Source organism: Chlamydotis macqueenii, chromosome 2, assembly GCF_036417535.1.
Source record: "Chlamydotis macqueenii isolate bChlMac1 chromosome 2, bChlMac1.mat, whole genome shotgun sequence".
Classification (NCBI taxonomy): domain Eukaryota; kingdom Metazoa; phylum Chordata; class Aves; order Otidiformes; family Otididae; genus Chlamydotis; species Chlamydotis macqueenii.
Genome location: NC_141557.1, coordinates 37438833 through 37465806, shown reverse-complemented (window position 1 = coordinate 37465806; position 26974 = coordinate 37438833). Strand labels below are relative to the sequence as shown.

The 26974-nt window shown below is 41.3% G+C and overlaps 1 protein-coding gene across 3 annotated transcripts; it reads right to left on the bottom strand.

Moving 5' to 3' along the window:
• Positions 1–141: 141 nt before the first annotated feature.
• On the bottom strand, positions 142–26660 carry GALNT15 (polypeptide N-acetylgalactosaminyltransferase 15). Of its 3 annotated transcripts, none has more exons than XM_086742625.1 (11): positions 26555–26660; positions 25060–25611; positions 20048–20214; positions 19132–19336; positions 10594–10761; positions 9869–9986; positions 8897–9091; positions 5051–5182; positions 3884–3985; positions 2908–3048; positions 142–2034 (listed from the first exon to the last, which is right to left on the bottom strand). In XM_086742625.1, exons 1-11 carry the CDS (start codon positions 26578–26580, stop codon positions 1888–1890), a joined length of 1953 nt encoding a protein of 650 aa, XP_086598751.1. In that variant the 5' UTR covers positions 26581–26660; the 3' UTR covers positions 142–1887. The 3 variants fall into 3 exon arrangements, 2 of the variants coding, with proteins under 2 accessions (XP_086598751.1, XP_086598752.1); XM_086742626.1 differs by lacking the exon at positions 26555–26660 and adding an exon at positions 25821–26095; XR_015257903.1 differs by having other exon boundaries at positions 1914–2034; positions 3884–3954.
• Positions 26661–26974: the final 314 nt, after the last annotated feature.

Sequence of the window (26974 nt, the reverse complement as noted above, 5' to 3'; positions counted from 1 at the left end):
ATGATCAGGGGTCACCTGGTGTTCTGGAAGAAGTTGCTACCATCCTTTCAGCTGAAAGTTGAAGCATTTTCAAGAATGTCACAGGAAATTTTAAATGATGCAGCAGCAAATGGTATTAGATTCTGATGCTATCAAAGAAAGAGTTAAGTGGTAATTAGGGTGATTGGAGTGATGCCTGAACGTGGTGTGGAATCTGTAAGCACTCAAAGCAAACAGAGACCCCACTGGGAAATGTTTTGGACAACACAACACAGAATGCTGTTCGTGTCTTCTGTTGTATCCAATTTTATATGATTGAAGCCAATTTATTAAGATTTACTAAGAGGAGGTGACAAGAATGCTCTAAGCAGAATATTCTGTTATTCCTTCCTTTGTCTAAAGGAACACTAACAATGTGCTGTACATTTTACAAAAAAAATATTTTCCATCTCTTGAAAAAAATATCAATAACAAATCAGGCTTCATTAATGATGCCTTTCCCCTTTAATAAATACATGTGGCTATGAGTGATTTATTTATAGTATAAAACAGATGCGGTGCTGATGTGGGAAAACTCCCAAATCTTTGTTCTTCTGTCTTAGCAGGCTCTTGGAAAGTGTCGTCATTATTTGTTCTAATTCCAAAATTTCAAGTGCCCTAACAAAATACTGATAGGAGTTTGCTTTGCTAGTGCGTACTGTATGAGACCATTCACACTGCCTAGTGTGAACTCTCATTCACTCTGTGACAGGCAGCAGGTCAGCGGGCATGCAGGCTCTGCAGAAGAAGCTTGTTTAGAAAATGTTTTATCTCACTGTCTTTTGAGGATCAGCTTGGAGACCCATGACAGCAAGGATCTAAAAGATCTTCCTGGCTAAAATAGACAGTGTGAAAGACTTACTCAGTGTAGTAGGCAGCAAGCAAGTGGAAGCAGGCACCAGTATTTTCTTTCTAGGTAGCCACTGTTGAAACTTGTTGTTTCCCTTCATTTGCTGTTTTTAACCAGCTCTTTCCTCACTGGAATAATAGTGAGCTCATCCCATAGCTTTATAAGAGCAAATGGATTCCACTGATACTTTCTATTTCGAAATAAGTTGTTGTTACTCATCTCTCTCATCTAGTTCAATCTTCTTCCATATTCTGCAGAAGTTTCCTGAGGATTTCTTCTTAAATTTAATTAAAATGAAAAAAAGTTCTTAATAATTCAGTCTCATTTTCTCATTGAAATTAGACTGTGGATGAAGCATTCAAGGAAGGGTGTACCAAACACTGAGGACTGTTGGTATTCCAAGTCAATCAGAGCAGTTAATGCCTAATTAAGTGCTAATTTATGGCCTGTGCAATCCCATAGAGGGTAGAAATTTGGCTCAGGCTAGTTGGAAAACAAAATTTTATCTATTACACATGAAAATATCTAATACTTTTATGCATACAAAACCTACTTTGTTTTATATGAGTTGAGTGCAGTGTAAAACAAGGCTAAACTCTTATCCTGGTTTGGTTGGCTTCCTCTTACAATTTCAAAAGGTTAACAAACATTTGTTTTCCTGTATCCTCACAAGTCACAGAATATGCTAAAGACAAGCTGTCTGGCAGCCGAGTTCCCATGTTTCTTTCAAAGGGCAAACCCAACTGTCTTCTGCAATAGCAGAGTTGAGAATCTATTGATGTTCACAGTATCTCTATTCCCTGCTTCACAGAATAAATAGAAATTTTATAGAGAGCTGAATAAACCAGGACCTGGCAGCAGCTATTTCAGCCAGGCTTTCAAAGGAGAGACCTTCCTAATTTCCCTGCACGCCTCAGCAAACACTACCATCTTTCTTGTCTATGCAGGAAATGTATCTTAAATCCCAAACAGGAATAATGTTAAATTTTGGAGACCTGACCTCCACAGAGAGCTGTCAGTCATCTCTGACGTAGCACGTGGGAACGTTCAAATTGCCACACCTGATTAGCATTCTTGTTACATTCACACAAAAACAAGTCCTTCTCATCTTCAGTCTTTGCTGCCTCTATGCATTTGCCAGAAAGGACATGGACAATCATCCCATTCTGTAAGATGAGAGAAGAAGAGAAAGAAAGAACAAATTGAAAATAAGGGATTTCCAGTAAAACCTAGGCCATGTTTCTGAAACATTTTACATACAATATATGACCAGTGGTTGTTCAAAATTTTTAAAGTATTCCTCTAAAGAGAATGACTAGGTTTGTCTTTACGCCCAGGGCATGGTGAGTACTCATAACTCCTTTTGAAGCTGACAGGAGTGGTAGGTGCAGAATTCACTAAATCTCTTTTCTGCTACTATTTGCTTCCTATGGGTACAGCTTGCATCAGCATCAACTACAGTACTGCAAGCCACAAAATTTCAAAAGGACCAGTGCTTCCCTTAGGAATCAAACCAAATTACAGCAGGAACCGCACCAGAGGATTGCAGCACCCCTACAACTACAGGAACTGCTATTTTCCCAGGCCATCGTAGAGCATGATATTTTTCAGTCTTGGAGAGGAGTTCCTGCTTGCTGGGTGAAGTCCACTGAATAATACGGATTTCCTCTAATAGGAAGTTTGCTCTTCTCTTACAATGCAGGAGGAATTTTAAAGTGTCTCCCACTCCCAAAGGGCTCTCATTTGGGAGGCGTCAGGATTCCTGTACTCTTCCTCTGTCCCAAGGAAGTGGGCAAGGATTTGCCTTGCTCTTATTTTCACAACCACTGATAGGATTCCTGTAATTTTTATTTTTAAGTCAAATGTATTTCACATAGACAGTGTAAAGGGGCAAGAGGCATCCTAAATATACTGGGTGAAAATGGTACAGAAGTGAAACTTACCCTTCAAATACCTCATCCCTTCCTCACACACAAATCCTGTCAATCACTCACAGTCACCATCAGCTGCCCTCCCCTCATGGCAGAGTCACTACTGACCTCCTGGACATCCCAGCGCTGGTGGCTGCCGTCTGTCTCCTTTGTACAGTTTTGAGGGATAACCTTCCCGTGTCTGACATCAAAGCAAAAGAGCGGAGCAGAACCAAGCCGGATTTCCTTCATGCTGTTATATTCAAAGTGCTGGAAAAGAGAGGGTTTGTTTGAACAATGATGGAAGGACATCCCAATTCCTTTTTAAATGCTAATTCCAAATATAATTTCCTGTACCTGTTTGTTAAGATGCAACCAAAACATGAGTGACAGACACGCAATAGCCTTGACCCTGCAAAGCAATCCCCCCTGCTAGCTAATTCTGGCATAACTATTTACCTAAGGAAAGGCTTTGTGGACTGTAATTATCTATAAAGTAAACCGATCCTATAATACAATTTTCTAATTTAATAAATATTTGAACAGAGGGGTGTTTCTAACAGTGTCTGCACACATTGCAGTTACACTCTGAGCTCAGTGTGAGCAGCAAAACTTGCTTGGCACTTAGAGTAAATATCTGCAGTCAGTCTGTATTGGTTTCACTCCCCTTAATGCATGATCTTGCTAGCCTAACACCAGCTTGGGAGTCTACATGAATTTCCCTCTTGTCTTTGACTGCAGTTTAGGAACTAAACTGCAGTTTTTGGCACTAATGGGGAAATACATCCCTGTTATTCTAGAATTGTAACATATTTTTTACTCCCAGGCTTTCTTTTCTCCAGACACTACCAAATATACGAACAAACAGGCACTTAATGATGTCTGCTGGAGCAAAGTCTGTTCCCAGTGACACGGGGAATATTGCTGTTTTTCAAATGACACTCATCTGCAGAAGAGTGGGCATCACTGCCTTAGCACATGCCTAATTTTGAACACATCAGTATTTCCACTAATGTCAACCCAGCTGTTTACATGCTGGAGTGATTGTCTTCTGGATGGTTCCCTAGATCTGATACAATGCCTATATACTGAAAGTATACAGTACCTGGGTGAGGCTGTCACTGCAAGGGGAGAGTTCAATAGAGCCTTCTGCAATGGCCCTTCCAGGCCTGTAATCTGCACAGAAGCCAACACCAGTATTGTAAAGCTGTAAGTAAAGGTTTATACTGAAACAAAGCACAATCAGATACAAACAAAATATCCTTCAGCTATTTTTTTTTGTGATTGTATCCCTTTATGATATATATTTTTGCTCATAATTCAGGCAATATTTTTTTTTCTTTCAGACTAGATCTTGCATATTGATCTTGCAAACTGATCTGGTATGAAAGGTCAGCATTACCTAGTGAGTTTTGTTTAAGTTAGAGATACTAACTTCTGGTTTTAACTGTTATGATAGTTAAAAGAAATCTGACAAAACTTTCATGCTGATGGAAAATTGCACTTCAACTGGACACTGTAATAAGAAAAAATCAAGATACTCCAGAAGAAAAAAAAACACGTGACAATTCCTGTGATCAACACTCAGTTCTTGCACTTTTCTCAAGCAAACTTTGTAATAAAATCCAGAAAAAATAGTAAAAGGACATAGTAGAGTGTGACTTAATTAATGGACCTTGTTGCCTTGTTGGGGGAAAATCCCTTCCAGTAAGGCTGCCTGGAATAAATTCATATTTTAATTAATGATAATTACCAATTTATGTGTTTTAAAAGAAAGCATTGAGAATATTGCCTCCTGTACATAGACAGCCAAGGAACTGCCACTGCTACCACCTCTGGCCTTGGGGGAAGTGCAGGACTGAAGAAATGCTTTTTGCCCTTCATGCACATGGGTCAGCACAGAGATATCTCAGCTGCTGTTGCGGTTGCTATCTGCATGAAGCAACGCAGTTCTTTTCCTTTACTAATGGCACCTCAATAATCTAAAGTTAGGATCCTCTAAGCTGTGACACTGAACTGAGTTGAACAATCTGGGTTCAGCTTCTGCCTGGCTTTCAACAGTTATGTGAGAATTTGGACCAGCTGTTTGTCTCCTCTGTCCTTTCGTTTCTCCTCCTATTCTTGTTGCATTGTCTGTTTGGACAATAAATATTTCAAAGCAGGAACAGCCTCTTACCGTATTCTCACTGAGTACTTAGTCCGTGGAAGCAATACGGGAGTCTTTGAACATCACAAAACTACTAATTATTCTCTATAGTGTATTTTTTCTTACCTTGCCAGAGAATCTTGGTGTGTTTTCAGGTTGGGAGAGTTCAGGGTACACATTTGATATAAACCATTGGAAATTTCTACAGCCCAGTCTCTTCTGTAGCTGAAGGCGCTCACTGCAGTCTGGCTTCTCTGCCTTCATGGAAAAAGCATAGGGGTAACAAGGTTACCAGAGTATTTGTGTTAGAGATGCCAGAAATGAAAATGACTACATAGGAATTATTTCTACCACCTCTTCTATCCCACATGTTACAAATATTGATATATATCTGTCGTGACTATGCAAAGGAGAAGGACCAGCTATAGCCTTCCCGCTCTTTGTGCTAAAACAGCATTTAGTCTGGCATTGTGATGGAACTAAATGTTTCAGAAGTAACATAAACTGTGAAAATAAGTATTTCCTCTAAACATGCTTATTATATTGCAAGATAAGTCAGTCTTTGTCATCTTTTAAATTAAAAAAGTCAAGGCCAAGTTTGACAGTTGTTGCACTGAAATCAGTGGGATTGTATTAGATTATAATTTAGTATAGAATTTGCCCTGCTGATTGAAATTCAATTTCCTGGCCTTTAACAGCCCAATTTACCCAGTTATTGTCAGTCCTCCATAACCAGAGGATGTAAGTGATGACAGAAGTTAGCCCAAAATACAGTCTATCACATTATTGTCTGCAAGTTACTTAATCTAGTAAGTGAATGTATTTTGCAGCTATAAAGGCATAAAACCTTTCCTACGATTTATGTGTTTTCTTGAATTATATAAGCACAATCTCAACTCTCACCCTTCCTGGTAGCAAATATTTTCTGAAAAAATATAAGTGCCTCCAACCCTTCGTGCAGCTATAGGCATCTGCACTGCAAAGGACTGACTGTCTGAATATGTGAGGGTATTTAGCACTGATGATGGCTAACGGTTCTGAAAACCTCTAAGCAGGTAAGAGTCTAAACCTTCAATTTCAAAACCACACAAAACACTTTTCTGAATCTATTAGCGCCCAAATACTAAAAACACTTCACCACCCTTAAGAGTCTCTCTCCCCTTTCTTGCCAGCAGTAGATCTCCCCTTTCACGTTTCTACTTTTTAAAAATGCAGTTTTAGATTCCAGGAAACCGGTCTAGATTCCCACATCAGAAATCAAAAATGGTAACATAAGCAAAGAATTGCCTGTAAATAACTTTTCCTCAGACCAGTTATTTCTCTGCATCCATAAGAAAGAAAATAAGACTTTGGGACATTCCTGGAAAACACTGACAAATGAAGGGCCTTGGAGATCAAGGGAGAGGTATCAGTTTCTAAAGGCAGGAATCAGTCATGCCATGTGGCACTGTTGCCAGCCCCTGTAAGCTGCACAGGCAAAGCTCAACAGTTGCAATATGTTAAAGAGAATCTCATAGTTTAGTATGGGTCTTAGATTCTATAGGCAACAACAACGTTCAGCAAATCAGCACCACACAAACCCGTCCCCAAGAGTTTTTCTTGGAAAAGGGAAATAGAGAAGTAAAATGCTTCCCGTAAAAAGAGATGTTTCTCAAGAGACTCTGTTTTGGCTGAAGAAGGCAATGGCAGTAAATCTTGATCTGTCATACTAGTTACAGTCTACATTTGATGCCAAATAAATGGTGCAAATAATGAAAAGAAAGTCATTATTCCTGTAAACCAATCTGAAAGGAAACTGTGCTTGTAAATTAAATAAACAAACCACACAAGAAAAGGAGAAAAAGAGACAGTGGTTGAAATAATAGAGAGCTGGGAAGAGCCTTACTCGTCCACATCAACGCTCACGCCACAGGCATCCTGTGCAGGATGCGATTCAGAACATAAAATGGGAAGACTTATAAAGAAACCTAAATGGAGGTGACTTTTTATTTTCTGCAGTGGGCAAAGTCGGCAGTCAAGGCTCACAGAGATTTTTGTAGTGGCCAACATGTGGCTCCGCTCACCCTCTCAGCACAATAAATCCCCGCAGGGCCCATCTGCAGCTGAGCGGCAATAATGTCATTGCTTGCTCCTGTCTTTTGAATAACATCCCGCTGCACTGACATACTGAAAATATTGGCTGTGAAAGAAAGGAACGGAGAAAAGAGCCTTTTATGTTATGGTATGCTGAGCACAGAGATTGTAAAATTGATCATTTGAAGAAGCATCATATTTAGGAGTACTAAAACTATTCTGGCTAGAATCAACTCTCAGGCAAAAGGTCATGGTGCTTACAGCTAGTAAACTGTATCATCGGTGGCTGTAGTTTTTAGTAGAGAAAATTGCCTCTGAGTTGACAAGAAAGGCCTTCAGGAAATTACTAAATGATTTAAGGACCTAACTGCTCATCTTAAAAGACTTGGCCTAGTGTCCTCCTTTCAATTACACGACTGTAACCCTTGTGAGCCAATTGATGAACTTCTAGCCAGTGGAGTACAAACCTAAAACACAGACAAGGAAGGAGGAGCTTTTCAGAAAATGTGAAAATAGAATAGAAAGAGAAATGCGACAGTCTCAGAGTCTAGGATTAGCATAGCAGGCTGACTGGAGAGGCAGATCCATGGGTGGTGTGTAAGGAGGTCAGACGAGGTGACAGGAGAGAAGCCATGCTGACACACAGTCCTTTTATGCTCCCCTCTACAATGCATGGATTGGATCTTCTGGATCTGGCTTCTGCTGGATCTGGCTTTCTTAGACGATGACCAGCACTGCAATGACTGAGGCATGCAGGATTGAAATGCAAGAGCAAAACTGAAAGGAAAACTTTGCATAGCACCTACCCATGCTCTGCCTGTTTTCAGTGAATCTTTTTCTTCTTAAATACATGGCATTGTTAAATGAACAAGAAGATGAATGACACATTTTCATTCACAACCGCTCGCAAGTTTGTCCACTGCCTTGTAGGAGTGGATATTGTTACAAGGTACTGGAGCCAGAGAACTCCTGAGAACTGCAGCAACATTAACAACTTCACATTATTAAGAACTTAACATTAACAACATTAACCACAGTTGCACGGTTAATAATAACTCCTAATAAATAAACATCCACTGGTTTGTAATAGATGGGATATACAGTTCTTTGACTGATCCTGATCTGCAATGGATTATACAGTAGCTTAAAAAGAAGTGTTGCTGTTCTGTAGTTGTTGGATCGTGTGTAGCCTGTAGACGGTTCAAGTGTGGCCGCACGCCAGGGCTACACCACACACCTGGCTGCAAGCCTGTCTCAGTGCACAGGCTGCTGGGAATCCAAATCCCTGGAGGTCAGACTGCTGTCTGTGCAATGCTTCTAATGAAAAAGTAACTTGTAAATAGTGGCTGTGTTGAGATCTGACTTTCCCAGTTACAGACAGTTGCCCCCGGATGTCTGACAATTCAGGAAAAAAATCACCTTTTTTTTTTTTGTCACTAGACCATTCAGATGTGTTCCCTTCCAGTAGGAGAGACACCACAGTTTGCCACATGCCCATGAATACTACTGAATATCCTCATGAATCACATGAGGAAGACCTTCAGTAACAAAGAATGAATCCTCTAGGAGGGCCCTTTGAGCATACAGTGCTACTAGCTTCCCCTTCAGATGCACTGTAACCCTCCATGTAGTATCAGTGGTTGGGCAAGCTGAAGAAGGAGTCAACTGGATAAGGAGTCATACTCCAAGAGATCTGATAACTTCAAAGTGCAAACAACTCCTAGGCATAAGTTTCTCTCTTTCCTTCCTGATCTGACAGCTCTTCCACTGGAAGGTTTCATAAAAAGACTATCCCTAGCACCATGCACGTTCAATGTTTGATTGCACACAGACACCCCCATCCCTATTCCACTCCCTTCACCTACCTTAACACACATAAACCACTACAGATGATTTTACCTTGCTGATTAAGAAAGCCACTGTGTTGTGCTTGTAGAAGTTCTCTTTAAAAGAGCCTAGCCAAGTCTCCGCAATTCGTATTTTGTTCCTTACAATGGCCTCTTCATAGGAGAAAGCACGAGGAAAGTGATTTCGATAGACGTGCCCAACTCGGGAGCATGGAATAATTTCTACAGAGCCACCACAGAGCCAGGTCTGAAAGACAAGTGAAAGCACAAAAAGATATTATCTTATTTATATTGCCTTTATCTAAAAAGGAGAAGATCTTTTACTATAGATTCCACCTCAGGAAATCCTAATCTGCACATTGCCGGAAACAGCAATAGCATTATTATGTGCTGCTTCATACACGGTTCCCCCCCAGACATAGAGACACAGAGAAGATACTGGGCAAGACAGACCTTTGATTTGACCCACCATGGCTATTTATATGCTTTTGTTTTCCTGTGCACAAACAGTGCAGTGTAGTGAAGAGACCTGGGGGCACACCTTCTTTTGTCTGGCACATTAAAGACTCTATACCCTTTGTGTCTGCAGTTTTCATTTCTTTTTAATATCAGTTACTCTTTGTATTCAGCAAAAATCAATGCAAACAATTTAATATAAAAAAATGGTATTAAAACTACGGGTTGGCAAAGAAATAATATTACTCTCCCTTTGGTGCATGTTATGTGCCAAAAAGAAGAGGCAGCTTTCAGAAGGTGCTGAAACCAGTGACTGTCCTCAGCCAGAGAGCGATAGCCCATGAAACTTCCTTCTCCTGACAGTGCTGCTAACCCCACAGCAGTTGCATGTTCTTGTCCTGACAGATCACAGAGTGTGGGGATAGATTTCTGTGAGGAAAGTGCTATTCTCCATACCCCAAGATGTTCTGCACTTAACTGCTTTTATAAATTGTTTCTTGCCTTTTCATTCAGGTTCCTTAAAAGCCCAATAGTTATCACAGCTTGATGTTTTAATTAAGGTTCTTACCCTTATAGATAGCTCTAGATTTTCTGCTCCCCACATGGTCATGTCAGAATCATAAGCTCCACTGTTTTGGAAGTAATGTCGATCCATGGCCACCACTGCACCAGCTACCACAGGACTCCTGCATAGAAAACAGTTTGGAAGTGAACACCTTCAGTTTTGGATAGGGAATTATGTGAAGGATGAAAATCCCACCATTTTCCATAGAGATAGTATTACAAAATGATTGAATACTACTCCATATGATCTTGAATGGATTGATTATCTAACCAAAAGAAAGAACAACTGGAACTGAATTCTAGGATTTGCTTGGGGAAGAAAGCCAAGAAATGAATTATTAAATAAGGCTCAGAACAGTAGGAAATGTTACATACATGTATACCTAAACCAACAGACAAACGGATAATGATTAAGACATCTCTTTTAACTCTATATGATCCATCTTTTTCTTTCCCTACCAACCTCCACACCTTGTCTGGTCAGGCTGAATGCTAGCTGTCTCAATGCATGGAAAATATTTGTCATGTTGAGAGTATGGATGCAATATAGTTAGAATCATTACTGAAGGCCAAAAAAACTCAGTGTAAACCAAAAACCTATCCCTTCAAAAAACGTTAACTGAGCATATGCAAGTAACCATGTCTCTCTTCTGTTAGCTGGAAGATGACCCAAGTTGTACAGTTTTGCTGCTAGGCTGAGTGGAGGTATATTATCTGATGGACTGTTACCTGATAGGGCTGATGGGAGACTGTCGTACCTTCTCTTCACGCTCTGGCACTGGTTCCCAATGAAAATCTAATTTCCAATCAAAAACACCTCGATGCAGGCCCACAGAGTGATAGTACTGAAAAGTCTTCCAGTCTATGACATCTATGACAGGGGAGATGACACTGTTTCTGAAAAAGACAGTACCATTTATTTTCAAAGCCAAAGCACAAATTTAGATTCACTACTGTGCTAGTAAACAGTGGTTCTCCTCTTTGATACTGTCAAGCACAAGCACTTCTCCAGATGTTGAGTGCTCTTATTTTCCCTGCTGATAGAAGCTTAGATGCTCAGCATACGGGAATACTGAGCCTGCAGTGAGGAATCTAAAGATGAATAATTTATTTATAACCTATACCTTGCACTGTCATTTTAAAGCTATTCAGAATTTGCTAAGAGTTAACAATCAGAATTCTTACAAAGCTATTTCACACAGAAGCCCCAGCCTCTGATGTTATATGCTCTGTATGGATGCAAAGTTTATAGCAAAAGATTATTTTGGCCTTGCACACTTTGCCACCCTTTGATTTTCCTCCAGATCTTCCACAAACTTCATGAGTTTGTCACTTCAGGCCAACGAAGAATGCACTTATCCTTATTGTGTTATGTTGGTTGTTTTGCAAAAACTTTTATCACTGAGTTTGTAAAACAGTTTCTGTTTGCATTTTATTTTATCATACACTTAAAATGCTCTTGTAAATGCACTGTCTCAGTGTGCAATTTACTTTTAAAGGCCAGAACAGAGCAATTGCACCATTAGCACCAATCCTCCATTTAATTTCTAACTCGAGTTAAATCTGGATTGGTCTGAGAAGAGGTATTTGACATTTTTCCATGGCAAACATGTCACAGTATTTCACAGTGTGCTTGTATATCATCTTGGAATGAACTGGTAGTTCAGAAGAGCCATCAGCATTCCTTGTTTCCGGGTCAATGCTGTACCACCTCTGGAAATTTTCACAAATGCAATAGTGTTAGGAACCACAGAAAAAGAAACGTTGAAGAACAACATTATCCATTTCTTCTCTGTTACGCAAAAAGGATAGCTTCTGGTCTCAGTGTAAGGGCTTGCCTATAGACAGAAGGTCCTCTGGAGAAAAATTAGTAACATTTACTAGGGATTAAAGTACACTGAAAAAAAAATCATTCTTATCCTAGGGTAAGAGTATCCATATAGGAAATTATTCTGGAGTAGCTCTTTCCCCAGAAAATAACTTCCCATTAAAACTGAGAGAGAGAAATTAAATGGCCAATTATAGGTCAAAAAAGCAGGTTTTATCTCCTCTTCCAGAGATTTATATGTTGGTTAGAGATCACTCCTGAGAGAAATATGCTTAAAACATAATACTATCAACGAAGAAAGGACATCTTGGAAGTTTCCAATGCAGTGAGCCCTTTGTACTGGCAGAGATCAGAACCAGTTGAGGAAGATGGTAGCTCTGGGTGATGTTAATGTCATCTTGACATATCTTCTCTGCCTTTACAATCACTAGAGTAATGTTTTTTTTCAGTATCAGGGTGGGGGGAAACTCCAAATTTTTTAATCACAGTTACCATTTCCTGTAGAGAATTTTAGAAGCCCAAGGAGAAACAGAGACTACTGACTGTCAATGAATTGTATGAAAAAGAACAATGCAGAGGATAGCATTAAAATGACTCAGTTATTCCTTTTTCTTTTCCTAATAAGAGCGGACTGCCCTATGATGAGCTAAAGGCAGAAAGATTTAAAATAGAGAAGTGATTATATTTCTCCTTTTAGGTGTAAAACCACCCTTTGCAATATGTAATAATAGGTACTCTTAGAAACAAGCATCGGGTTTATAAATAGATGAGAAAATTTTATGGTCACCTGCAACATTTGTAGGCGTGTACATTAAGGCAGTGATTTGCTGTTACTCTCCCACAGGACTCAAGAAGAAATGGAAAGAAGTGATACTAAAAATAATAAAGCTGATATCCTCCCCTGATTCTCTTGATGATACCCTTGTGATACAGTTTTGAATCCAGGACAGGAGCAACCACCTCAAACTCAAGCCAGCAGGAGCCTTTCTACTGAGAGCTGTATTTAACCTTTACTCACTAACGCAAGAAAAGGAAACTAACTGCCTCTAGAAGTTACTAAAAGGTAGTGTCCTGACAGACTCACACAGGTAGGTATTTTTTTCTTTGATGTGCTGAGAAAAATCCATCTAACGAGTTAAATGGATTTTATATGAGTAAACTTAAAAAAAAAAACCCAAAAGTCATTGTAATTGTAATTTCTACAGCCTGCTGCATTCTCCAGTGTACGAGTATCTCTGAGAACTGTCTGGTTAGGGGTGCAGTTGGCGTTGTATACTTCCCACCTCAGTTTGTTGCTACTTGCTGAAGTGCATGCTACCTATTGCTACTTGTTTGTCCGTTCTCATCCAGACAGGACTGAGGAACTAATGACCCCAGGGTAGTTTGTTTTACATTTTCAGAGTCAGGAGGGAAATATCAGGAGGGCGTATTTGTGTGGAAGCCAGGGGAGGCAATGTAGACTAAACCATTCAAAAAACTTTGACTGTGAAGACTAGACCACATCTGCATGTCCAGGATAGTTCAGACAGAGACAATGTGGATACTCAGTTATGCTCTGATGTATTCTGGATCAGACATATTCTGAGTCAGATGATCCGGACTATCCTACATTTTCATATCGTGTCAGCCATTTAAAAATTGTCCTTCCTTTTGGATCCACCTTAAATTTGTTGCCACTATAAAACTCTAAACTCCAATGATGCTTCTAGCATCGGTGCAATTGCTTGTAAGAGTAAGCACCACAGTAGTAGCTCTTGTCAAAATAATCCTTTTTTTTTTTAATATGTGCTTTTGCTTTGCTTGTTATTGGGCATTGATTCTTCAATACCATTCACAGAAAATACCTGCAGCGATGTACTGGATTCTGATGGTTTGGAAAACAAGCAATTATCCAAACTATCTGCAAATTATGACATGGAAATTACAGTGTTTAAGACAGCTGAAAATAACTCACCAGACAGGTCACATTCTACCCTGGCTAAATTCAACACTAAACTAGAACAAAACAAAATCTAATCTCCTTTCCCACAGAATTACACAGTACAAACTGATAACTGTGTTTTAGAGCTATTAGTCTAGTAGCTCTTTCAGAATGACAGTTAACAGTTTTCAACAGTTTTCAAGAGTATGTTTCTAAGTGTAACACTAGATCTTCACCTAGAATAAATGGGTGTAGCATCTTCTTAAAACTTTAAACATAGGGAGTGTCTTTCTGATCTGAAATAGAGGAATCTAGTAGCTTTATCTTATGTGAAAACTGGTCAATGTCCAATTTTAATCTTAATCAAGCAGTGCTTTACTTATCTTTTGGTATTAAAGCTTTTTTAATAAAAGATCTGTTTTCTGCATATTCAGTGATGGTTTGATATTTGTGTGGTTCTAAATGCAAATTTGCAGCAGAAAGTAATTGAAAGTTGGAAGATCTTCTTAGCTATCCTTTTTAGCTGCATAACTGGCAGACAGTCAGCAGCTTCTCAGCACTTTGAAATGAAACACACACTGGCAAGCTACTGCTAATTTTACTCTGTGGAATCCAAGGAAAGGAAAAAACAGGACATTCAAATACAACTAGCAGCAAGGCTTTGAACCGTTTGATTAATCTGTGAATATTTCAAATGCTTGGAACACACATGAACTACAAAAGGTCACAATTCCATGAAAAAGATCAACCCAAACAAGAACAATTTCCTGGTTTGGGATTTCTCAACCAAATACAACTGCAAATTAAATGTCTTCCCATGACCCTTTACAGCCACCATGGACATTATGTTCTTTTCTATTTTTAGAATAAGTAACATGAAGACAGGAAGATTTCATTAACACATCTGTTTTGAAGTTTTAGATACGCTGTTTTTTGAAAGTGCTTGTTATTGATTTATACTTTCTTTCGCTGGGGAAGGAACTGATTTTAGTCTGTTTAAATCCCCCTTTAAATACGAAGGAACAAAAAAAAAAAAAACCAAACAAGAAAATGATGTATTTTCCTCAAGCAGTTTCAGAGTAGATCATTCTCTTCAAGAATTAGATAGTTAGGAAATCCAGACAGTCGAAGTTCTCTGTCTCTGCACGTAGTGAAAATTTCAGTAAGTTACTAAGAACCCAAGCTGGTTCCATAGCATGCTGCATTTTCACTGAAAGCACCTTGCTGGCTACTATTTCAGGGAAATAGTAATGCAAAACATTTGAAATTAGATAGGGTTAACAAAAAGACAAAATGCAGTGATCAGGAATGGTACAGCTGTGGTATAAAGGGTTACTTAAAATATTGCCTTACAGACCAACTCAGGACTAACTTAGGGCATATGAACAGTGTCCTTCAATGTCCATCCTGATGGACTACTTATATGCTAAGCACTAAACATATACTTCAAATTTCTGCTAGACAGAGTGCTAAGGGAATGTTTTATTAAAAAAAATATATATTTGGTACCTGTCTCTTTTGTTAAAATATTCAAATTTGTATGTGGGGTACCAAAATCTGCAGGACTGACCAATACCTTTTTTACACTGGACTGTGCTATGAATCATCCCTAAACCCTCATTGCTCCTACTTTTGGCAGTACTATTTCCTTTTGGCTTTAGATTCTTGTCTTCAGTTTCTTTACCTCAACTTTAAAATAGGTCACCTACTGATGCTGATCAACTGTGAAAGATTGTGAAGAGATAGCATATCTTCATTTAACATACCATGTAAATGCAGAACATTAATTTACTGAATTTGAAATGTGGGTTATTAACAAGTGGAGGATATAAAAGGCTCAGGCAAAAAAAAAAAGAAGTCCCAACAAGAAGGCTGTGTATGTGAAGTATATGGAAGGTTTTCAAAACAAGGAAAGTAGCACAGAAATGCATGCTCAGATGCTGGGGTTGTGTAGGCTCTGGATGGATAACATCACGCTTCCCTGAGCCTGTGAGAAGGTAGAAAACAGATAACTTTGTATTTGGTAGCTCATAAAGCGGGGGTATGGGCCATTAAGAGGTGGAGAATCAGATGAAAAGAGATGGAGCTGCTCGACCCCAGTGCAAAGTATTTCCGTTCTCTCTAATGTATCACCATAAAACCACACAGAAATTTTCTGGACAGCAGAACTCAATTTCGGTTGCTGTATCTACAAGCAGAGGCTCAGATTTACTCCTGAATGGGAGCAAACAGCGGATGAGATACCTTTCCACTCATGTTAATTTCTTATTCTGTTTAACAGCACTTTCATTAAAGATTAGTGACCTAGAATCACGGTGCTAAGTAGAGTTACTTTGAATTTTACAAACTAGATAGGCTTATTTCAATAGTATCACAGACTTCTTTTTCCTAGCATAAAAAAGCTGTGGTATAGGCAATGCACCAGCACAGAGGGAAACGGCCCATGCAACAAGGAGCAGAGGAAAGGTCCTAAGGGCAAGCTACCCCTTTGCAAGCCACCCCTCTGACGCAGTTATGGTGCCCATGCCTTTTTTAGAGGTGGAATTCATTGTCAAGGATATAATCAAGGCTCGTTTTGCTTTCATGCAAGTATTCTCAAGAACCACACTTTGGATCTTTTTTAAAAAGTCATCCTGCTTCAGCATGGTGGTCACTGGTTGTAGGTTAAGGAACAACTTTTTCAAGGCTTCATGGCACACTTCTTTATATGCCCCCTCCTGCCTTTCACCACCTTGGACTGAATACAAAACAGCAGCTGTGTCCTGCAGTCTCCTGGAAAAGGCAAACCCCTCAAAAGGCAGCTGTAATAATTGTACAGCTGATTACTGTGCACCACGGTACACACCTGGAATTATCATGGAACACAAACAGTTGTCAAATGAAATGATCTGTGGGGCATCTCATCTAGTTTTCTGATGTTGACCAGGTGCCTACGGTATTCATCCTTGAATCAAAATGTCAAGGGATGCTTTGCAAGCTGCTGAACCATTCTCTAAGCGGTATACTAAGCTGATGCACCACTTCCAAGTCAATTTATTAGGTATGGTTCACAGAGCTAGTACCAGTCAAGGTGCCATAAATGCACATGTAATGATTTTAGAAAGACTCAATACTTTTGGGGGAAATAATTTTGATTGGGTTAATGAATAAGACCATAAGGAGATGACATGTCACCACCCAGAGCAAGTCAAATATTTCCATACCTGTAAAACTGGGATATTTTTTCTTGTGTTTGTCCTGTCTGTCATTATGACAAGCTATTCAGAACTGGGAGTATCTCCCATTTTCTGAGTATGTTCAACTCAGGTGAGGTCTCAGTTTGGGCAAGGATCTCTCAGCATTGCTTTAAGACAGGTCACAATAATAGTGGTAGATCTGATCAGGAGTCTAGAAAATTAGGCTTAATCACAGTTTTCAAAGTTAAAATCTCCTTCTAGCTTTGCTAAGCTCCTGCAAAGTTTTGAGCTTTGGAAAGGCTGCATTCTTCCTTGCCAGCAAACAACTCACCCACTCACTCTAGGTGATCAAGTGTTTTCCGATCCTGTCTCCCCAGCAAAAGTGCATGAGTTGTGGCTAGACTGGTACATTAAGAAGAGGAATGATGGATATTTCACCAGTCACTGTAAGCTTTTTTTTGCTGTACTTTCCTCACTTGGGTAGTCTCAGGGAGAGCACATGATTCAATTTAACAGCTCCTCAACTGTTAAATGAAGCCAAGTTGACTATGCTAATACTTTACATTTCCATAGCGATCTCCATGCTAGCATTACAAGCAATTTGGGAAAAATAATGAATTAACTTCCTTATCAGGCCAGTGTTATTATCACCATTCTTCAGCTGGGGAAAGAAGGACAGCAAGGGAAAGTGACTGCCAGATGCCTTAGAGTATGTCTTCCCTGTGCACTGGAGAATGGCACAAGTTCTCCGCACTAGCAGTGACAAAGCTTCCAGAGCCAGACACAGTGACTGACATGGCATACAGAAAGGAATGGCTTAGACCATACTATAATCCAAACATCCTTCTACCTTTGCTCCATGGATCCAGTCAGCCATTTGCTAACTAAATGTTAAATTCTGCTCTCCTGGAGGAATGAATGAATCTATGAACCCTGTAGGGGAAGAGAATCCCTTTCTCATCCCCTGGTGACAGTGCTACATAAATCTCAGACCTATAGTAGGGTTGGTGGCTTTGCATTCCCTTAGCAGGGATAGTTTTTGATAGTGAATCCCTACAATTGTGATGAGGTCCTAACTTCTCTCTTGCCATTGTAATTCCCCCTTCACTATAGCTTTCCTCTGAGACTTTTTCTAACTCTCTTAATTTCAGCAATACAACCTTGAATAAGGACTGGCCAATTGATAGAGATGGGAGTTTTGCATGAACATCAACAATAGACTGTCGCTCAAAGCAGAAGAACCACGAAGTATATTCATAATAAACCACCTTATAAGTCAGCAGAAAAAAATAATCTGCTTTTCCAAAGAGGATCTTTCAGAAAAGAATAGTCCTGACATCCTAGGGCAGTATTGCTCTTGCTTGCAGTATTTTCAATGTTTTCACCCAAATGATGTAATAATTTCTAAAAACTCAAATTAATACTTTTATAAGCAAACATAATCAGCCATAAAAGCAGCTTGTTCCAGTGCCTGGGAAGAGGCTTTGAAGGTCTTTAGTATGACTGTTTAATGGTCTCATAATAATTTTAAAGATGTATTTTTCCTTTTACCCCCTCAAGCAATTATTCATTTTTTCCCAAGTGGCTTATGGGTAAAGATAGACAAGTTGATGTACAAATCTTTCTTTCAGAAAAGTATCTTTAATAAAGGATTCACTGCCATGTAATTCTTGAAACATTTTCAGTGATTTAATCTCTTTGAAGGACTTGGGGACTGCATAGATGAGCTCAGCTGTACACTAGAGAGCAGGCCCAGGCACCACCTAAACATGAGACTTGGAAAATATGAATCTGTATCTTCCTCTGTCAGTTTGGTGTCAGTGAAAGTACCTGTGATTAGCTAGAACTGTCTAGGCTGCCCAGAAAATCTATTTTTCTTGTGGAACAGAGACAGTACAGGTGACATCAGTATGTAGCCAAACTGGCCCAGAAGGACAAAGCATTTTATCCTTGGCTTCATGACTGACACAGGTAAAAAGTAAAAATAATGGAGTCTTGCAGTCGGTTCTCTGGTGGATGTTTGCTAATTTCCAAACAGCTTAAGACTGCAACCTTTTTAATTCAGACCACCAGGAAGCCTTCTCATAGCCCTAACTGGATACAAACTCTGACAGTTCAGGGGCACTGTGTGTGACGTGAGGGTTGTCAGCTGTGTGACCTATCCTGCTTCCCACATATCAGCGTGATGCATGTGGTGATAAGGTAGAAAAGAAAAGCAACATGACCAGAAGGAAGAAGGTAACAAAGGGAAGATTTTAAAAAATACCCAAATCTTTCCAAGTAAATGTCTTTCAGCAGAAGTTAGCATACACAGGGAGCTCAGAAGTCATGGGGATATTTACCGGTTGCTGGCCAGCCTGGCTAGGAGGGGTTCCAGCCAGCCCTTCTGACACTCGCAGTGTGAATCCATGAAGACGAGCACGTCCCCAGTTGCCCGGGCAGCTCCCAGCATCCGACCTCGGATGACTCCAAGTCTCTTGTTGCTCCGGATGAGTTTCACACCATCCAGCTTAGAGATGTATTCACTCAGAGCTGACTTCAGGGGCCCTGTCAGAAACAGAACAGTCAAGGAAAGGTTTTAGCTTTGATTCAAGCTGTTGTAGAAAAGCAATAAGTAGTAGGAGATGCTACTTCTTGCTGGTAAAATGTTTTGGAGGCATTTGTTTTACATGGCCAAGTAGGCCATGTTCCAAATATTCCCATAGCAGCAAAATATCAAAGAGGAGCAGAGACTAATGGGAACTGAGATTCACTAGGTGTGAAGCTATTGCTATGGGAAACTTAATCCTCTGCTATTTTCAGAAAAAAAAAAAGGTGGATGCTCTCATCATCTCATAAAAGATGCAGATCAGAGTGAGACACTATAGGTGTTTGGCTTTCCCAAGCACTTTGCATTACTTTAGCAATGTGGGGATTTCCCCTCTATGCTTCAGCCAAAGTCCAAGTCTGGAAATTATTACAGCAGACCTGGTCCAGTGGGAAGGCTAAGATTTGCATACTGTGATCTTATTTTAAAGTAAGAAAGTTGAGTGTGATTGGAAATGATGGGGAAAAAAGAAATGTATTTCAAAGTTGAAAGGCTAAGCTGAATTCTGGGGATGGAAGAGAGAAACCTGGTAGCTAGCTCAGGGCTCTGCTTAGCTCTCTACCTGAGAGTCTGCTTTGCCTTCTATGTTCCTCACGCACTTCTTGGAGGAGGACAGTTTCTTCCCTGAAGCTTTGGAAGAAAGAGCTCACATACAGAGAAACGGGGACTACCTTGCTGGCTGAGATCGTCGACTAGGATGATATCCTTGAGGGAGGCCTTTGGGGCTGTGTCCATAATGCTGTGCACGGTTCTCAGCAGAGTAGACCAGGCTTCATCATGGAAACAGATGATGACACTAGCAGTAGGCAGACTGGAGTCATATTCTTGCTGTAGGCACCTACATGGGATCAAATGAGTGAGACACTAGAAACACTGGTACAACTGGCTACTCGTCTCGCAGAGCAAAGTTGTAAGCTACACCTAAACCTTCAGGGATGGAAAACGGTTTAAGATATCAGCTCACGTCTAATGAAGCAAAGGAAGTATTAAGGTGTCTAAGACTGGAATACAAAGTGAAAATACGAGAATGACATTATAAAAATTACAATGTAAAAATAGGAATGCTTTGCTGTATTCTGGGATACTTTATTCTGCTCTGGCTGCCTGAAAATACACAGCTCAACAGAAATGGTCCAGAAGGCAAAGAGAGAGAAACTGAAGACAATTAGAGGAAAGCAGAGAGGGGGATAAAGCAGCTCAGTCAGCCTCCATCAATTTCCACATTTTTTCGAGTAACACAGAAAAGAGCAAAACTGAAATGCGGTACCTTTAAGACTAACAAGTAAAATAACTCATCTGCAGAACAGATTGGTATACCTGTGGACTGCCTGACCAGCGAATGAAGCCAACATCTCAGTCCTGTACACAAAAGAAATGGATCCTTAGATAGGCAATGAAAACAAATGTAGGCACATTTAAGAAAGCAAATGTATTTTCCCTATAAAGTTTGTACAGGTTGCTTTTTTTGAGGAAAATGAATCACTGATGAATGCAGCTCCCAGCTGGGTAGACTATGCCATTTTTTGCTATTCACTTTACAGCTCCAGCGACTGACACAATCTACTGCAAGACACCTGGCTGCATGGGTCACTGTGTGGCTTTTCTAGAGATGCTCCAGAGTGCCAGCTGAGGCACACACAGGACTCCTCAGTTTTCCACGGGGCCAAGATTTCACTCATGACATTGAAAAAACTTCCATCAAAATTACTGTGAACTAGATGTTGCTTTGACAACTGAAGCGTTTAAGAATGAAAATCACTTCCTATTCATCCTCCCATAAACTGTATATCAAAACCCTCATCAAACAATGTCTGTTTCATAAATGTAAGCAAAAGATCTGGAAATCATATTCACGACAAAAAGTGTCTTCTGATCTACCAGTCTTGGTTCAGAGAGACAGGGTACACTGTACTGGCACGAGGATGCACATTTTCCAGAAAAGGTCTTCAAATGTCCATTGTAAACATGCAAATGCTGTGCCTATATATCTGCTTTGCTTACCTTAGAAAACACATTTTTAAATGTTTTAATTTCCTGAGGAGCAGTCATTCAGGTTCCTAACTCATGTAACCTCTAGCAGCAAGAACTTCTTCAAGGAATTACAGAATTGGCTGAATGTGGCCCATTGTTCTTTCAGCATTTTTGTATTGCCAAGCAAATAATCACACTGTTTTTACAGTGGTTGTTAAACAATTAGCTCATGCAGAAAGCTCATGTAAGAGATAACATTTTAATATTGCTATGTTTATTACCATTTTAGTTGGTGCTTCTGTTCATGAACTGAGGCCCTATGATGCTAGACACTAACCAGACACAAAGCTCCTTATCATTTAAGAGAATCCATAGTCTGAATGATTTAATAACAAATACAAATAAATGAATACTACAGATACACTTCTGGGAATACAAATTTAAAATGAGCACAATTATATTAGTTTATTATAGTTTATAATATTTCATATGAACATATTTTTATATAGAAAGGCAAATTTTACTGATTTTTTTACATTTAATAATTTTCTGTAATCAACAACGCTATTATTTCAAAATTTCATATGGTATAATTGTTTCCATTTTCAGCAGGATGGAGAAAAGGATACACTCACAACTTGGCGGTGTTTGTATTTTCAGGCAGAAGAATCTAGAGGTGATTCAGAAAAATGAAGATCTGATGCAGGCCTTTTACTACCAAGCAACTTCCAACCAGGAACACTCAGTACAGCCATAAGCACCTATACTTTGCACCATAAACTACAATGCTTTATTGCTAGTACTGTGGTTATAGCAAGAAAATAAGACTGTTGTGAGTCTTAATTGGAAAAGAACTGAAAATAACTGTACTTGAATACATAACCTAGGTGGCGAGTGTTTAGTTGCCATGGAGATTGGCAAAGACTTTCAATATAGATATCTAATCTTCAGAAAAATGTGAAAGGGTACTGGTATACAGAAATACCTTCCCTCTAATTTGGAGCAGTTTCACAGACTGTCCATCAAAAATTGGCATTTCAAAAAGCCAGGGCTGTGACTGATATGAGACGTAGTGATTTAATCCCACTTGTGAAAAATCAGGAATCGTCACAAGCAGCAGCAAACAGGACAGCAATTCTGACACAGCAAAGGCATTGCTGATGAGGACTCCCATCCACATTCACGAAAATGTCTTGTTGACATTCAGCCCCCAACAGCACTCAAGTGGAAACTATGCTTGTGCAATGAAACTTAAAACCTTTTGAGATAGCTTGTGAGTTTGTTTGCTTGAATACATCTGCCTCTCAAGCCCAAGAGAGGAAAACAGACCTTTTTTTTCAGGCAGAATCCCATCATAAAAGTCACAATGGCAGGCTTGATTCAGGTCTACTGTCCCAGGAGGCTGTCAACAGCAGCTGGACCAACTCCCAGCAGCAAAAAGCCCTCTGAGGGATGAAGGTACCTCAGAGGATGAGTCTTGACATAGAAGAACAACTTTCTAGTACAACCAGACAAGTTATTGGGCCTTTTCACCGAGAGAGCCTGGCTGTTCCAAAACTGGTACTCAAAGTAAAGGGGGCAAAACAAGATACCTGAATCATCCATCAGCGTATATTTTACTGTGAGATCAGCAGGAGTGCTGGAAGAGACACAGTTTTATGCATCTACTTTCTGAAAATTAGCATAACACATTCACCTGGAAAGGTATGCAAAGAGCTATGGGTTATGTTAGAAGCTGAGGTCTGCTGAAAGAGGTCTAAAGCATCGCTTTCCAGGTAAGGAAGTTGGATCCTGGGCTGTCAAGGCACAGCACAGCCTGCAGGCTCTGGTTTATTTCCAGCAGAGCTCTGTATTCTTCACATGAAAAGAAAGGGTAGTTATGCTGCTCATCGCTCCAATGCAATGCACAACAGACCTCTTTATGTGCATTTCTAAGGGACAGCAGCTAAGTATATCTTATGGCATTTACCTTACACCTTACACTCTGGTTTAAGAGTAAAACTGAAGTATGTAAGTGTGAAGTTTGGCCAGCTTTATTTTATAGTCTCTGGAATCACTTCACAATTAGTAGGCATAGCTTCTGGTACCAAGAATTTGTCATCTAATTTCAAGCAAAATGAGACAGACTGAATCAATGGAGCTAACTCATTGAAATGTCTCTAACTGATTGGGTTCTCTCTAACTATATACTAACATGACATTATGAGGAACAACATGATTCAAACAGAATCAGACAATCTGATTCATTACTGGTCCACTCTAATTTTACACTGGTATAAAACTGGACTGATATAGTTGTGAGCTTGGCCCCCAGAGTAAATTACGCCTAAAAAATATTGTTGCGGTTTGTGTGTTGTGCTGTAAAGGACAGGACTGGCTTAGAGGCAGACCTCTGCTGCTGGTTTATGACCTGGATTTAGATCTGAACAACTGCGAAGCCTCAGATGTTCAGATTTGTGGTTTCAATCTGGGCTCTATACACTGTGGTGTTGATAGCTCTTTAGGCTGCAACTAGTCGGACAGGAAAACCTGTCCAAGAGCTCTGAGACCGCGGCTTAAATCTTACCGAGATTAGTATTTACCAAACCTGTCTGTTGTTGGACGGCCCTTCAGCAGCCAAAGCAAAACTGGTTTTTGGCTGACATCGCAGGCAGTAAACCAGGGTCATCATTCCTCCTTTGAACACTACATAGCTCAAAGAGCTGCCAGTGAAGCGTGGTGAAAAAATAGCTGAAATAGTACTAGCTTTTCATTATTCAGTGGAATTACACAAATTAACACTGAACCTAGTCAGAAAATGTAGAAAAGGCCCATTTCTCTTTCCTTTTGTCCTAAGCCCAGCGACTGCACAGCCCCGGCCGAGGCCCACCACCGGGTGATCGCTGCGGCTTCAGAGCGGGTCGCCGCGGCGGGAAGCGGCGGCTCACTCCCCTCTGCCCCGACCCCTCCTCACGCAGGGGCTCCCTTTTCCCGCTCGGCAACCCCGCACGCCCCCGGCACCCAGCAAACAGAGAGACAGACAGACAAAAGTGGAGAAGGAACCGCGGCGGCCGGGCCAGACGGCGCATTCCCCTGCCGCCCAAAGGCACCTGCTTGTGCCCGAGGGCGCCCTGCCCGTGGCCGCCGGCAGGGGGCGCTGCCGGCCGGCCGCCGGCCGCCGCGTTGCCGTGGTGACGGGCCGGGCCGGGCCGGGCCGGGTCGCGGTGTCCCGGGCGCCCTGTGGTTGCGGGGGGAAGGCGGGGAGAGGGGTGCGGGAGGGGCTGACAACAGCAGACATCGCCCCTCAGCTGGGCCGCCGTGCGCTCCTTCGTCTTTCCCTTTCTCACCCGGAGCCCCCAGGAAGCCGTACCCGTATCCCGCCCCCCCCCCCCCGCCCTCCACCGCACTGAGGGCTGGAAACAGCTCCGTGCTGCCTTTGCCGGGTCCGGCTGCGCCCACCGCGGGGCTGTGGCCCAGGGCGGCGGCGGCCGCGGGGGTGCCTGTGGGACCCGGCTGGGGCAGCGCGGGTTACGGGGGGAGGCTGGGAGGACACCTTGCTGTGAGGAACGGGGCTGTGCTCCTCACGCAGCGTGGGGAAAATCGTTGTCTCGAAGCGGAGGGGAGAGTTTGGTAGGAAAGACGCGGGGTTTAGAGGAGGAGAGGTTCACGCGTGGGGGTGGGGGGGAGACGAGACAAGTTTTCTCCCAGAGAGTAAATAGGCTGTTTTACTTACAACGGGTGTCGTACCTCAGGCAGCTCCCTGCGCAGAGGGATCCGCTCGCTGAGCCCCTCGTTAAAGCCGTGCGTTTCCAGGCCGAGCAGCCGCTCCGCCGCAGCAGCAGCCCCTTCCCCAGCCTGCTGCGGGGACAGGGACAGGAGCTGGGGCTCCGGGTCCCCCTCTGCCCTCGCCTCCGGCCGCCTGCTCTGCTGCTTCACCACGCGATAGCCCTTCCTGGCCCTGCTGTGGTTCCTTTTGCCGGTGGGCGACGCCACGGCCACGATCAACTCGTCCTCCCGCAGGGAGATGAAAGGCGACAGCCCGTCCAAAGGGTAGTACTGCTGGCTCTCCTCCTGGGTCTCCAGCATCTCTTGGGTCTCCGCAAAGCCCACCTGATACCCTTCCCGCGGGTTGAACTCCACCGGCTGGAAAGTCCCTTCCTTGCTCTGGTTGCTGGGTGGTGGATTCAGCGTTGTAACCATCAGTAGCAAAAAGCCCAGCATCAGCAACAACAAGAGAAACTGCAGCTTACGTGATCCATATCTGCACTTCTTCCTCAAGAACATACTGTTGGTGACAAAACGATACAGATGGTCATGTTAAATATCACTTGGATCTTTCTCAGCCTCCAGTCCTCGGGTTGCAGCAAAGCCCTGGTTTTCGCTATCTGCCAAGAGGATTTTTTTTTTTCTCCCCTCACATTTCACTGATGCCGTTTCATGCCTTCCTCTCTATTTACAGACAAAATACAACATTCCTGTTAATATTGCACTTACTGTAGTAAAAGGTAGCATGGATCCAGTGAGATGAAGTAGATCCTTTACTATACCGAGTCCCAGCTTAGTTCGGAAAGCGTGTTTAGCTGATGAAAAGAGTAACTAAACTTTTGATTTTTTTTCCTTTTTAAATTCTAAGTAAAAAGAAATTAAATTTCTCAGACTTTCCTTCCAGAGTAGATCCTGCTTCTTCAAAGTTTCCAGTTGCTGCCTGGATTGAAGCGCCTCACCGCTGAAAGCAGATCTGACAGCTCTCTCCCGTTCAGAGGCTTCAAGTTAACTGTGATCAACAGATGGGAACTAGTCGGTCCCTGACTTTGTTTCACACATAACTACGGCACTCAGTCAGGAAGCACTTTGCCAGACATAATACAGAGCAATGTGTGTGTCTTTCTCTTGGTCCTAATGCCCTCACTGTTCTTGTCCTATCAAATCAAAACTTTGCAAAAGCGTTAAGTGATGAAATATAAGAAGGAAAATGTTGTATTAGAGAAAAAATCAAGGCACACCATGAATTGCTCTACACTGAATGGCTGTATTAAGCTAAGAATGCTCAGAGCAAGAAGCAAGAATTTTATAAACTGAATGAAAGATGGAGTGCGTATGATTTATTTAAGGTTAGATTTATTCATATGGTAATGTGCTAGCTGGAGTATACGAGTATATTTCATTTTCAATAAATATTTACAGCTGTAGGGATTTTAACAACTGACATAAGGATGCCAAATTATCACCTGGCAGACTGAAGTTGTCTCCTCATCCATAAATTTGGTATTGCAGGGGAAGCAGCACTTCAGATTTTCAAGAGTCCAGGAACAGCATGTAGAAAGCCTGGTCTGGAACAACAACTATTGACACTGAAAGAAAACGACGACTTCCGTGATTAAAAGGGGAGCTCAGTCTCTGAGGTCTGTTTGCTAATATTGCTGGCACGGGTGCTAGTGGGCACGGACTGTGGCATTTTTTTGCTGGTTGTCCAATGGGAAAAGGGGTGAGATAGTCCACATGCTTCAGTGTCACACGCCTCTTGATCTGGCAGAGATCAAGTACAGATGTAATTCAGGTGTTACCAATCCTTTTGATGCTGGGGGCATGGGATGTGTTTTTTGCATATCTTGTAATATTTGGTGAGCAGAAAGCTCCAGCTCCATGAG